Source organism: Polistes fuscatus, unplaced genomic scaffold, assembly GCF_010416935.1.
Source record: "Polistes fuscatus isolate 324 unplaced genomic scaffold, CU_Pfus_HIC Scaffold4, whole genome shotgun sequence".
Taxonomy (NCBI): domain Eukaryota; kingdom Metazoa; phylum Arthropoda; class Insecta; order Hymenoptera; family Vespidae; genus Polistes; species Polistes fuscatus.
In genome coordinates this window covers 4,656,010-4,670,559 of record NW_025113118.1, presented here as the reverse complement: position 1 = coordinate 4,670,559, position 14,550 = coordinate 4,656,010, and the positions used below count along the sequence as shown (strand labels likewise).

The 14,550-nt window shown below is 33.5% G+C and overlaps 1 protein-coding gene across 1 annotated transcript in view; it reads right to left on the bottom strand.

The window, feature by feature from the left end:
- The window catches only part of LOC122520874 (sonic hedgehog protein A), a 55,287-nt gene extending 45,112 nt beyond the window's left edge, over positions 1-10,175 (bottom strand). The window contains exon 1 of the mRNA XM_043641193.1: positions 9,774-10,175. Within this exon, the coding sequence (XP_043497128.1) occupies positions 9,774-10,175 (402 nt within the window). The remainder of the gene's footprint in view (positions 1-9,773) is intronic.
- Between the last annotated feature and the right edge of the window lie 4,375 nt (positions 10,176-14,550).

The window sequence follows — 14,550 nt, the reverse complement described above, 5'->3', positions numbered from 1 at the left end:
AGTTAGATCAGAAGATCATTCTCAGTCGTCAGATTCGACACGTAAGTAAATAAGTTAAGGGTTACCAGTGATTTATGAGAAAAGGTAGTAAATAAAACAAAGTCAAAATAGATAGCTATCTTCTAGAGATACTCGATGAATAAAAGAAGGAGATGCAAATAGTGATAAAAATAAAAGAGAAGGATAAAGAGAGAGAATAGAAAACGAAGGTAGCGATTTGTCGTTGTAAACGTATGAATGATCGCAGGGAGATTAATGGCAGTAATCTTGACGGATCCTGAGGGTGGGCAGGAAACAAATACCCATGGATTTACGAGGTTATATCTTCGAAGATAACGGCGAGTAAGCTAAGACGTGTAAGCTGCATCTTGAAGAGAAAAAGAAAGAGAGAGAGACGAATATGTTGGCTGAACTCACATAGGTTTCCCCGTCTAATCCCAACGTTCACATTAGTAAAACCCCGTTGTGCAATAAGTAACATCGAAAATGAAAAGGGCTTGAATTACCGGATCTCTCATTGGACGTTACTACACGCTGATTGATTTTCCTCGTTTCGTCATCGTTAAGGATCTTCAAACTACCTAATCATCTTTTATTTTTCTCTCTTTATCTTTCTTATTTTATATATAAAAATAGTATAGTAATGAAAGTTCATTTACAGCCCGAAAATATATATATATATTATTTGTTAATTAAATTAACTCTAAAAGAAATTTATAAATATCAAATTACGTTTCGCGATAAGTTAATAGAAACATTGACAGATTTGATATAATTAATTGATATTTTTGAATTGATTAATATGCTAATATTTTATTTTTAAACAATTATTCTTAATTCTAGTTTATACGAAATAGAAAAAAAAAACATTTTTGGCATCGGACACCTATCTTTCTTTATATAAAAAATATTAGGATATATTATTGAAATCTATCATTGATTACGTCAAATATACTTTTTTACTTTCCAACATTTTTCAACTCGAGATACGTATATATTAACAAATCTAAATACACCCTAATAAACTAAACAGATCTATAGTTTTTCTTTTTTTTTTTTTATAAATTTACAAAATTCTACTTAATAGACATCAATAATCAGATTTACATCTTCGATTAATCTGAAAAAAAAGAACAAAAATGAAAGACAAAAAGGAAAAAAAAGAAAAGAAAAGGAAGAAAGCATGTGAGATTTTTCTCACGTACGTAAGTATAATACGTGTACGTGTGTAGCGTATGAAAATTTTACGACCCTTAACACGAACGCGGAGGGCAATGGATGAGCGGGGGGGGTGGAGTGAGGGAAGAGAGAATGTGACCCATTCCATAAGAAAATTGTCCTTGCTTGAAGATCGTGAAAAATATCTTCAGTGAGAAAGGATAAAACTAGCGTGGGTAACCTTTGACGATGTGTAAATCTCAAAAATATCGTCGTTTCCAGTTGGAGGAGCTATCGAGACGGTTGAAAGACAATGAAGGTGTATGGTGGTACACCTTCGAAGCCTGGTTTGATCATCGTACACCGAAGCTGCTAAGTTATGCTACTTTCGAGGGAGACAAGCGTACCTTAAATCATTACTTTTCATGCGTAGCCCGTTATTACAGGTATACGCTTTGGCTGAAAAGAAACCTTGTAAGCACCATCACACGTGGCGTGGGTGTCAGAGTTATATATATGCATATATATATATATATATATATATATATATAACTTCGGGCCTGTTTATCGCTTTCGATCGACTGCCTTCGCACGACGATCGATCGTTTCGAACTGCGAAAAAGAAAAGGAAAGAAAAGAAAAGAAAAAAGGAAAATTACGAAAAAAAAAGAAAGAAAAAAGAAAAAGTAAAAAGTAAAACTCCCAACGAAATGTTCATTCGTCGAATTTTTAAACTAACTGACTCGAGAGTTATAAAAATAAAAAAGTAAAAAAAGAAAAATCATCAATTTTCAGACAGGTGAGATAAAGATCGAAAGAATAATATATGTATTTTAAATATAAGGAAAAGAAATAAAAATAAAATGTTCACTTTGATATATATAATCACTATAATATATAAAATTGAGAATTATTTATTATTATTTATTATTGTCTCTTTCTATTTTAATACGCAAATATCGCAATTTTGTCACCGATCAATTCTCGGTCCTTTGAAGAGGTTAGGATGTACAACCAACGAATAACGATAACACGACTCAGGAGCGTATCACGTGGCGCCACGTGCTCCTATCAAGTTACTCTGGTTGGTCATCCCTCGTCATCAGACACCCGATTAAAGTCACTACAAATGATCCTAATATTTTCTCATTAATTCTTTCCTCGCGCATCATACCAAGACAAATGTTGAACATTTCTTTTCGTATTTCATTATTAAATCATACAAAAATAATAAAAATAAGAAAAATAAAACATTTTAGAAAAGATATCCTATCTATACTTTTATTTTTACCAAACACTACAACAAAATTCTTATCCTGGATTATATTCGTCCCCAAATCGAGATTTCGAAGATTCAAAGAAGGGGGGTGAAAAGGAAGACCGTAGAAAAGGAAGAGAAATAAAATGAGGAAGGGAAAAAAGTAAGAGAGAGAGAGAGAGAGAAAGAAGAGGGAAGCGTGGTCATTAGGCTTTATTTGCCGTAATTGGGGGAGCTTTAACGCGCCAAACCAAACACCGGTTATGGCGGTCATAAACCTACCCACAATCACTTAGAACCGGCGCGCGCTTTTTCTCCCTATTTATTCCACGTCGAAGCGCCGTTTCTACTAGGTGGTGGTGGTGGTGATGGTGGTGGTAATCGCGATCAGAGAATACGAACAATTTTTGAAACAAATATATATATATATATTTGTATAAGGAAACATTTTTTCTTAAATTAGTATTTAACCGAGTTCTCGATACAAGCTTATAAAGTAAAAAGCTAAGTGACAAATGAAGGGACATCTGAATTTTTTTTTAGAAGATTCATTTGTTTTAAGACTCATCAATTCATGCTAATACGTTGAATAATTCTATTTAGTTATATATTTATATATAAGATAAAATTACATTAATTAAATGTGACTAAAGAAATAGACTTTAATGTGGTTCCTTTGATTATAATTAAAAAAAAAATTATTGTGTGTGTATGTGTAAGTAATGTGTAAATATAATTTATAATATAAATTTGAAATCTTTGATTGCAAGGAAACAATTCTGTTATGCATCTAATTCTGTTTTTTACACATGATAAATACGTTCCATCTAAAAATACATTACATCTATCGAAAAATAAGTTTTGTTTAATTTGTCAAATGAAGTGCCTGGTAAAGCAAAATTATTTGTTTACAATCGTGTAAAAACAAAATTAGGCGTACATGTATATATATAATTAAATTTATCACACGCGATCAAACAACCGTTACCTATAATTTGTAAAAATGTGGTAATTTATAAAAAAAACAAAAAAATAAAAATGCAGAAGAAACGCATAAAATATATATTATTCGTTTATAAAACAAAACAAAAAAATTAATCGTTAACTATCTAATTGACTAAAATCTCATTACAATATTAAGATCTGTAATTTCACGATAGAAAGAAAAAATAGTTATACATAAACTTTTCGGAAGGTTTAGTTTTATTATTCACTTTTTAAATCTCCGATTAGAATGATTTTTAATCCGACGTTCTTTTTTTCTTTTCTCTTCTCTCAAAAATGTGATAAGATAAGATAGAATTAACAATAGGGTAATTAAAAGATTATTGTCAATTAGAATGAAATTATATAAACGAGTTGGTGATTATATATATATGGTCGACAGGTTCGTAAATGAAAATGAAAAGCGTTTAAGATTGGTATCATCAGAGAATTCCAAAGGCTCTCACCAATGGAGTCGTAAAAAAAAAAGATACGACTTCTAGGAGCGTCATATTCTTTAGATTTGTAGATTTCCCGAAGAAGATTGTTATCTAATCGTGAATGAGACGTTTTAAAACAAACCCATCGACAAATATATATATAAGGAATGAAAGATATAATATAATAGTAAAAAAAAATGTTTATAACGAAAGAAGGATCCGGTCTCTTTGTAAAATATTTGAACGAGCGAAAACTACGAGCCACCCCGGCGTCGTTCGAACGTTCGTGTTTGTGTCTTTACTTCCATAAAAAAGATAAAAAAAAGGGAGAGAAAAAATTGAGAAGTGCGTGAGAAACAAATAAAACAACATTCGAAAAGTTTTTCCTTTTGCGCTGATTAGAAACAAACAAAAAAAAAAGCGGGGAAAATGTTCTTTCCGAACGATTCAACGATTCTCATTCGCATTTTTCTTCGATTCGATAAAGAAAAACGAGAGGATTGAAATAATAGAGAAAAGTATATTGACGAAAAGAGGATTAATACGTTCGAACAAAATAGAAAAGATCATCTTTATGGGTTTATAAATAAATCACATTTATATTTGGAGAATTGAACAAAAAAAAAACAAAATTAATTATACTAGCCTAACGAGTGGGACACTTCTTTCTTCTAGGAGAAATAGAAAAAAAAAGAAAAAAAAACAAATAGTAATTACAAATTAATTATTATCATATCCAGAAAATAAAATTATTAAACTGAGTGTTATAGGAAAATTGGACGGGTTAAAAAATCTTTTTGAAAGTTAATACGTAATAACGTTTGATAACGTTCAATAAGATAGAAATAATTAATTATACAAATAAATTATTTATATAAATTATATATAATTAATTATATAAATAAATATTAATACGTAATAACGTTTGAACGTTAAATAAGATCGAAATAACGTTCAAAAAGATTATTTAACCCGCCCGACTTTCCCATACGACACTTAGTTTAATAATAATTACAAATAATACCATAGGTCCTAATCTTTCGTTAAAAATCTAATAAACAAGTGTCCCATTCATCTCGACTCCGTTTCCCTTTCTAATTTCGTTTCAATCTTTTTCGTCGACTTACAAATTGAAATACAATACTGTATAAAGAGAGAGAGAGAGAGAGAGAGAGAGAAAAAGGGGGAAAAAAAGAAACTAATAATAATAAAAAGAAAAAGAAATAGAGAGTCGGTGGTCGTGAAAGAGAGAATCGTTTGACGCATCGCGGGGGCGCCAAGTGGAAGGCAAACAGCGATAAAAACTGCATGAATAAAGCACTAATGGACGTTCTATGGACGGTGAATAAACGCGGCTTGAGAAAGGAGACAAGAAGAGAACAAGATATAGAACGTGTGCGGTAGAGATAAAAAGAGATAGACACAGACAAAGAGAGAAAGAGAGAGAGAAAGAGAGAGAGAGAGAGAGAGAACGAGGGGTCCAATTCTTTTTGTTAGAGGTTTTCTAAATAAAATAAAGAAGAAACGAACAAGAGAACACCCGAAAGAAACGGAATCTCCTCTTTTCACAGAGCACAGGTGAATTTCTCGATTCGATTAGATCCAAACGACCCACTTCTTCTTTTTCCTTCTTTTTCTTCTTCTCGACTTCCTACGGAATTCGCCAAGCTGACGAATTTTAAATAAATAAACCGATTTGTCTCGTAGGAACGTTCAAACGTTCGTAGAAAAATATTTCGTGTGTAATATTAATTTTGATATCACTTAGTAAATTGATTTTGATAAAGAAATTAGATTCGATAATATATATATATCAAATATATTTCAAGTATTTTAGTAATTTTCTTGTTTTCTTAATTACTTAGGATTAACAATACCGTGGTTAAGGTATATACGAATTTTGTATTATTCATTAAAGACAATAACAAAATATTTTAATAATAATAAAACTTATATATATATATATATATATTTTTTCTACTTTTTTTTCTATTGTTCTTTATAATACCACCGTAATTTTTATTTTGTCACAAAAGCAATTAATAGAGGGGAAAGGGAAAGTAAAGAATTTCCTTGAAAATGATCGATACGCGCGGTGTATCGTGATCACTATCGTAAAATAATCTATAAACTCGATACCAATCGTGTTATTTATTTTTCGTTGAAATTCAATGTTTACGAAAATTGTTTTTGTAAATCAAATAATACGAGCGAATTTTCGAAAGGTAACGCGATAGGTTAGTAGAATCGGAATATTATAATGTAAGAAAGTGCAATGAATTTTATTACCATCGTAATTCTTTCCCCCCTCCCTAGCCTCAACCCCTTCTCCCAAATGCGATATATATCATACATAGAGGAAGAAAAATATAGATAGATGGAAGGAAAGAAAGAGAAAGAGAAAGAGAGAGAGAGAGAGAGAAATAGAAGGGGAGAGAGAAAGAAGGTTATCGAGAAAGAAACTTAATAGAAAACAGAGGTGAGTGTACACGGTAAGACGATAAAAATATCTATCTTGGAGAGGTTCAAACCGTTTTCACTATTCCAAAAGGAACATTCCTACAAATATACGAATAAATATTTCTCCTCGTCTATGCACGCGCTCGCATTCATGAAATTCATTGAAAATTTTTATTCGTATTATTATTATTATTATTAGCTATGAAAGTAACATGTACTAAGCATTCGTAGATACAATTCGTTATTGAGTTAGTAATAGAGAAACAGAAAAAAGAAAGAAAATGATCGTTAAAATGAACAGACAACATAATTGTCTCGATCGTTTACAATTTCTTTAAAAATCTTTTAAAAGAACGATCGTAGAGTTTAAATAAGAAACACGTAAAAGTATAATAAGTAATAAGTATATAAATAAATATAATGAATTTTTTTGAAGTTATACTTCTTTTGGCACGTTGGGAAAAATGTAATGGAGAGTAATTTTGTTCTTAGCGTCTGGAAAAACGACACCATGAAGTTTGTCGGTATTTACGACGCGCGGCAAAACGATTTCAAGTTTACGGCATGAAGTTGTCTTCTCTTCTTCTTCCCCCCTTTTTTCTCAAGCAGGTCACCCATCCAAATACTAATCGTACTCAGCGCTGCTTTACTTAAATGATCGAAGCGAGAACTAATGCTGTAACCGCGCCATGGCTGTTGACGCGTGAAGTAATTCGATATATTTATATTTAGTGTGGACTGATATCTATATTATGATATTTTATTATTCTTTCTAATATATATAATATATTGATAATAAATTTAAATTAATAATAATAATAATAAATTTTTTTTTGTTAAGTTATTTTTGAGGTTATTGAGGTTATGTTCGTTTTGGTACGGCAAAGAAGTATAACTTCTTACGTGCGTACATAAGTACACACACCAATTTTTTATATATAAATAAATGTGTGTGTGCGTGTGAATATAATTTGTCAAATGACTCTATTAATTAATAACATACCCGCGAACTATTATTATTTCGTTAATAAATCGAACCGAGTATAAGGGTAAAGGAAATAAAAAACGAAAAAAAAGAAGAAGAAGAAGAAGAAAGCGTCTAGGTCAAGCTTTCGAGTTATAATAATCAATTTCCAATTGGTCACGTTAGAGAGGACGGACACTCTCGTCCGCAGTTGGTGGTGGGTATTATTTACTGGAAGGATCGAAAGTCTTCTTTTTCGCGTGAATCACCTGCCGACGTTTAACGATGAGTAGGAAAGAAGAAGAACCCCCCAGCTAGTTTGTCATATGGCAAGTAACACGCGTTACTGCGATTACGCGCTTGATAGAGTACCGTTATAACTACGACATAGGTGAGCATCGTAATAGACTCCCGATGTTCTTCTCTATCTCTCTCTCTCTATTTCGTTTTCTTATGATACGTTTTGTAAGTAGATATTCACTAGAAGGAGAAATTACTTTACGTATGTATGTATGTATGTATATATGTATGTATGTATTTATATATGCATGTATATATGTATGTACATACTACATACTTTAAGAGGATTTCTGTAAAGCATGCTACTCGACTTGCAAGTTATCAATTGCATAGACATATACGTGTGTGTATGTATGTGTTTGTGTGTGTGTTTGTGTGTGTATATATGCAGAGAATCGCGAAGAATGCGTATTCTCATTTTCTATGAGCGAGAGGGAACATTGTGTGTAGCAGGTTGAAAGGAACGAGAAAAGAGAGAGAGAGAGAGAAACTCTTGTATTCCAAGTACGGTGAAAGAATGTCGACGATGTCTTGTCGAAGAAAACGAAGGAAGATCTATGAGGTACGGTGAACTCGTTTTCTTCGGTATATATCAAAGTAAGGAAATATAATTCATAGCAATCTGTTCTATTTCACGTATGATAAATAAATAAACTGTAAGAATTAGCCGAGAAACTCTGGGTTTATCAAGAATAATAATACATATGGCTTATTCTCGGATGAAAAATGAAATTAAAAGTGGGGGAGGAAGAAATAGTAAAATAAAATAAAATGAAAAGTAAGAAATGTTGATGAAAAGTGAGTATATATATATGGTTTCTTGTTGAACCAAACCGATCGATAAAATTGATGGATCTATTTCAAGATCTAACGTATACGTATTAGAAATGTTATACATTCTTCTGGCTACTACTTTGGTTATATGCCCGTGAATCAGTGCATTACTATTATCGGAATCGAATGTAAAGGTCGCCGGCTGGATTGTAAAAATTTAAAATTCTTGCACTCTATAAATGGATATGTATAAATTCAAAATTAGTATGTTTCTTTTCTGTTTGTTTTTTTTTTTTTTTAAAGGATAAAATAAATGCTTAAAAGAACACGAATCGAAAAGTTTTGAGCTTCGACTAAAAAACAAGAAGAGAACTTTTATTTCATATCTTTTATATTAAAATTATATTAATGCATATCTCTGTAATAATATATTTATAATAATATTATTATTCCCCTTCTCTCTCATTTTTTTTTTATTTTCTCATATATATATACGAAAATAATTTTATAAGAGTTAAGAATAATACGATAACAACGTATTAATAATAAAAATTTAAGTATTGAAGGAAATGAGAAACAATGACGTAATTACTAAATAAAAAGATTTATACAAAAAAAAGTAATATGATACGTTGTGTGTGTGTGTGTGCAGATCGATATGTAGTGGTCAAAATCGATCAATCGACCGTTGAAATCTGATTCGAAAATAAAATCGAAGAAAAGGTCGTCAACACAACATTATATTGAAAACAAATAATAATCAATCGATCTGTATCGATTATTCATTCACGCTTAAAACATGTGTATCAAACAATATGCATATCTCATTGGGCCCTTCAAAAGTGATTCATCGTTGCCGGGTTCAGCAAACACGACGACCATGTTTATCGCACGTTGACACAGAGTACAGTCTACGCATATGTATACACGTATACGTACATACTTTATCGCGAGTAAGCGACGACAATGTCAACGCGACTATGATCTTGGAGCCAGTCGTTTAGTATAATCATCCTTTATCGATTATCGAATAAAAGTTTAAGGCACGATCTACGGCAAATTTTCTATCGCTCGAATAGAAGATTTGTTCAAAAATTAAAAACAGAAAAAAAAACATACACACTTCAGTTCAATGTAAAAACAAACAAAACAACTTTGTCGGTATCTATGTGTATAAATATAATATATCAAAAACGAACAACAACCAAAAATAACCTTCGACGAATAATTCGTTACTTTTCGATACGTAATGTGAAATTTAGATAGCGTGTTTAAAAAAACAAAACAACGAAATGGGATCTAAAACGAACGTCCTTGAACCGTAAGAAATAAGATAAGTAATATCATTCATAAATACCTGTGTGAAGATAAGGACGAAAAGAAATTAGAAAAGATAAAAAATAAGATAAAAACAATGAAATGAGAGGTTCGTCACCTGTGTCATGAATCTATCGGCACCGGTACCCTCCTCGTCTTTGAAAATGATGTCGGCGTTATAGTTTGGCACAAGATCACGAAATCTCGGGTCGTGTCTGGAAACACGTCCATCGCTGAGTCCACTTGCCGGTAGCGTGTTCTCGCTGACGTTGGGCACGTGCTGTTTGAAGACAAGAGGCGTGACCTTCTTGGGACCAAGACGTCTTCCGGCGCCTCTGCCGGGTCCGCAGGCGAGGACAGAAGCACCGTTGTCAAGTACAGGCATCCAAAGTGCTAATATCAGGAGGAAAATGCGTAATACCGACGGTACGTGTCCACCTCGCCTCCCAAAGGCGCAGCTACGGTGGCTGCTGGCCCTTTGGAGACCCCTATGACTATGATGATTATGATGGCACACCATAATTCGAGCGAACGAATCGCTCTAAGTTATCTCACCTCCCTCCCCTCCTTTTTTCAAACGACTATTTTATTTATATCTATATATATTTATATATATATGTATATATATAGGATATTTGCGTTATCCTTTTCGTTATCCTTTCCTCTTTTTTTCCTTTTCTATTGTTTTCTATTTATTTCTTTTTCCTCCTCCTCCTCCTCCACCTTCTTCTTCTTCTTCTTCCTCTTCTTCTTATTCTTCTTTACTTGTTTCTTTTTAAACTTGACCACCCCCTAATTTCACAACAACCACCACCTTCTTCTTCTTACTCCACCTCTTCCTCGACGAAGAAGGGTGTCAGACGTTCGTTCAAGGAACGAACGCTGTATCATCCACCACGATGACAAGGAAAACGGTTGTCCTCCTCTTTTCTTCTTCCCTCTCTCTCCACTTACCTCACCACTACTCACGCTTAACCATAACCAGGGCATCACCACAGCGACCCTGAAGAAAGCACTCTCTCTTGTTACCACCTTTTACCTATTGACATCTATACATAGATTCTCTCAATAAATGAGAAAGAGAGTAGCAGAGAAACAGAAAGAAGAGAGAGAAAAGGAGAAAGAAAAAGAGAAAGAGAAAAAAAGAGAGAGAGAGAGAGAGATAGGAAAAGAAACACTTGAATAAAATCACTGTCGTAATAAACGGGTATTGATCGTTGTCACTCGTCCCTTTTTTAAATCACCATAGAAAAACACGACTATTACATCTTCACAATGATCGACATCGAATTAACGAATAATCACTACTCGATATCATTATATCCAATCGTCGAGGCACCTACGTATTTACATGTGTAATGCGATCGGGTTTCGTGAAAAAAACTCGAAATTTAGTAGGCGAGGAGGAAAAAAAAAAAGAACGAAAATCCGGAGGAACCAAAAATAAAAAAACAACAACTTAGTCTTGCGATCGGACTACTCTGGCGGTCTCTCGAGACTGAAAGTCAGCCTCCGGAAGCGTGGACTCGCGTGTACCTCACGTTTTCCGGACGAGCCGGTGGTGGGAAATGCCGGCGATGGCTTTCGGTGGATACCCCCGACACTACTCTCTCTCTCTCTCTCTCACTCTCTCTCTTTCTTTCTATCTATCTATCTATCTCTCTCCTTCTTGTTTGCTTGCTTCTATGGTATACTACGAACTCTAGACGGGGTAGGCCCCTCTTCCTGTCCCCACCAAAACGACTCGTAGAGACGCCGGTAAGTCCCTTTCTCTCCCTCTCCTTCTTCTTCTTCTTCTTCTCTCTCTCTGTCTCGTTCTCTTTTTCTCTCTTTCTTTTTCTCTTTCTCTTTTCTCAGCGACCTACACTCGTACTATTACTGTTGGTGGTGGTGGATGATGCCGAAAGACTCCCACCACCATCACCACCACCACCACCACCACCACCACCACCACTCAAGAAACGGGGCCTCTCTCTCTGTTCCGATGGTAGGAGCCTTCAACGGACCCCTCGAGACTCCATTGGTCGGGGCGGAGCTTTCTCCAGGTAAACGAGGACAGGTGCCAGCTTCGTGATACGTTCGAGTAAGAGGGAGAGGGAGGATAGTGTGGAAAACGGAGGGATAAAAAGAGGAGGAAGGTTCTTCTCAAGGGAGAGAAAGAGTTCGGTTTATCTTCTCTACGTTTCTTCCCTTTCCCTTTCTCTTTCTCTTTTATCCCTTTCTCTGTCTCTCTTCTTCTCTCTCTCTTGTTTCTTCTCAGATTCTACTGCAGATCCCTCCTTCGATCCACCTCCAAGTTCCTCTTCTTCTTCCTCTTCTTCCTCTTCTTCTTCTTCTTCTTCTTCTTCTTCGTCCTGTTCTTCCCTTCTTTCTCTCCTCCTCCTTACGAGTCCTTTCCTCGCTTAGAAGATACCTTTACCCCCCCCCCTTTCTCTTCATTTTATTTCTCTTTCAGCTTACAATTTAGAAATCCTCAATGACTTTCTACCTCGTGTCCACCCTCCACAAAGAATGTTAATAAAGTAACCTGAAGATAACCTCGATACGATATATTTCATTCGCGTGAAAATATATTAATGTCTATTATAAAATATCAATTTAATCGATCATGCGTATAAAACGATTAGAAATGATACTTTTCTCAATAACGTTCTCTCTCACACATTTATTATTATTTTACTCTATTACCTATTTTCAAATATCGATCATTTACCCAACTGATCGGACTTTTCTTCAAATTGTTTTTCTTATTCCTTTTCACGATCTGATATAAGTGTGTGCACGCGCCAAGCAAACCGAGAACCGACTGATACGAACGTCGAACTTCTACCCAATGAGAGCTAACGTTTACGGGGGCAAGAGGGTCTCCGAACAGCTCGGTTTACCGATAATAAACATCTTTTCTGAACGCACGGCACGTTTCTCTTTCTTTCTTTCTTTCTTTCTTTCTCTCTTCCTTTCTCTCTCTCTCTCTCTCTGTTTTTTTTTCTCTTTTTTTCCTTTTTCTCTCTTTTTCTATTTCTTTTCCTTCTCTTCCTTTTTATTCTCTCATTCTATCGAAACGACTTCGAATTTACACGGCACATTTAGACGGATATTTCACGTGACTTCGAGGTACTTTATAATTACCGTTAAATATGCGGAAAACGTAATAAGTTCTTTAAATGTTTCTTCTCGAACGTTTGAAACAAAAATTTATATATATATGTAACGAAATATTACTATTGTATGGTAAATCCATTAAATTTATTAAATTGATGTTAATTTATTAAATTGATGTAAATTTAATGTATTTATCCATTACATATTATTATATTTCGTCACCTTTAGTAATTATTTAAACCGGCTGTTGTCTTACAGTTAAGACGCGCAGGTGTATTAGACTTAGAAAGATTCGGGAACGCTGATAACGGGACAGAAGATATAGAAACGGTTAGGAGTTTTGTTAAGCAGAGACAGTTAAAGTTTGAATTGCGAAACGAGTAATAAGACAATAAAACAAGAGTGAATATTAGCTGTAAATGTTGTTTCTCTTATTTACAGGTAATGTAATTAATGTACATAGTGTAGTTTTTAAGTGTAATTTGTATTTATACAATGTAAAGCAATGCAAATAATGTAGTTTAATGTAAATAATATTAATAAAATAATTTGACACTTATTTGTGTGCAAAAACTCAAGGCAGTTATATTTCCATGCATAAATACACATGTATGTGCGCGCGTGTGTGTGTGTGTGTATGCATTTAAGTAAATTTTTAAACAGTTATATTATTCTTCTCATAGATCGGTGTTTAAGATCAATAGAACGTTGATGACGAAAACGATGACGTTGTCAATTTGAAAAAAGCTAAAAATTATTTTATTGTTTCTCTCTCTTTCCAATATTTTCATAAAACTATGATTTTGATCTAATCAAAAAATAAGTCACTCACTTATACGTATCTCGAATAATAACGAAATATTAAATATAATATGTGTGTGTGTGTGTATATAATTTTAATCAATCGTCAACATTTTGTATCATTAAAAATAAATAAATAACTACGTCTTTTCTAAAGTAGTTAAAAAAGATTCTCATCTTCTCGCATTCCCATTGATAAGCACGTAGTAAACAATCATATTAGATTTTTAATCGATTATTATCGGATGATTACGAAACGTTATAGCATCTAATCTTCGTTCAATCTATTCGAAGATAATATTGTATTCTCACGAGAAATTTATTTCTACTTTACGCGCCGCATTATACGATAATATAATATTTCTTTTACAGTCTTGATTAATCAGACTGATATTTAACAAAATTGCGTTTAATTATTTTCAAAAGAATTCTGTTCTCGTGTTTAGTAAGTATTTGAAAAAATTAAATAATACCTGTTAATCCAAATTCTACGTAGGTATATCATATCAAACATTGATTAATCGAACGAACGATAAAACAAAACGATCTTAATAGGATTTATTTATTTATCAAGAAAAACATTTTCCCCCGCTCCCCCATCTCCTCGCAAAGAGAAACATGGGCAGGGGGGTGGAGGGAATTAGGTATAATATTAAATAAAAATTTAAGAAGAAGAAATAAAAGGTATGGAAAGATAATTAAATTCACTTTTTCTCAACTTTCCCTTTCTCTCTCTCATGTTAGAAGACAAAACGATAATATAAGAAAAATAATGAAACAATGGTTAGGGTTGGTAGTCGTCGTTGTTGTTCGAGATGGCAAAAGAACGGTCTTCTCGATGTAGGAGAAGACTCCGAAGAATTACGAACCAATGAAAGTATAAATGGCGCTCGTTAGCGGGGGTCCGTCCGTTTTCGTCCGATGCCAGAATCGCTGAAACTCGCCGGCAGTAAAAGGTAACGAGTATTCGCGAGCTGTAAACATTCAGGAGA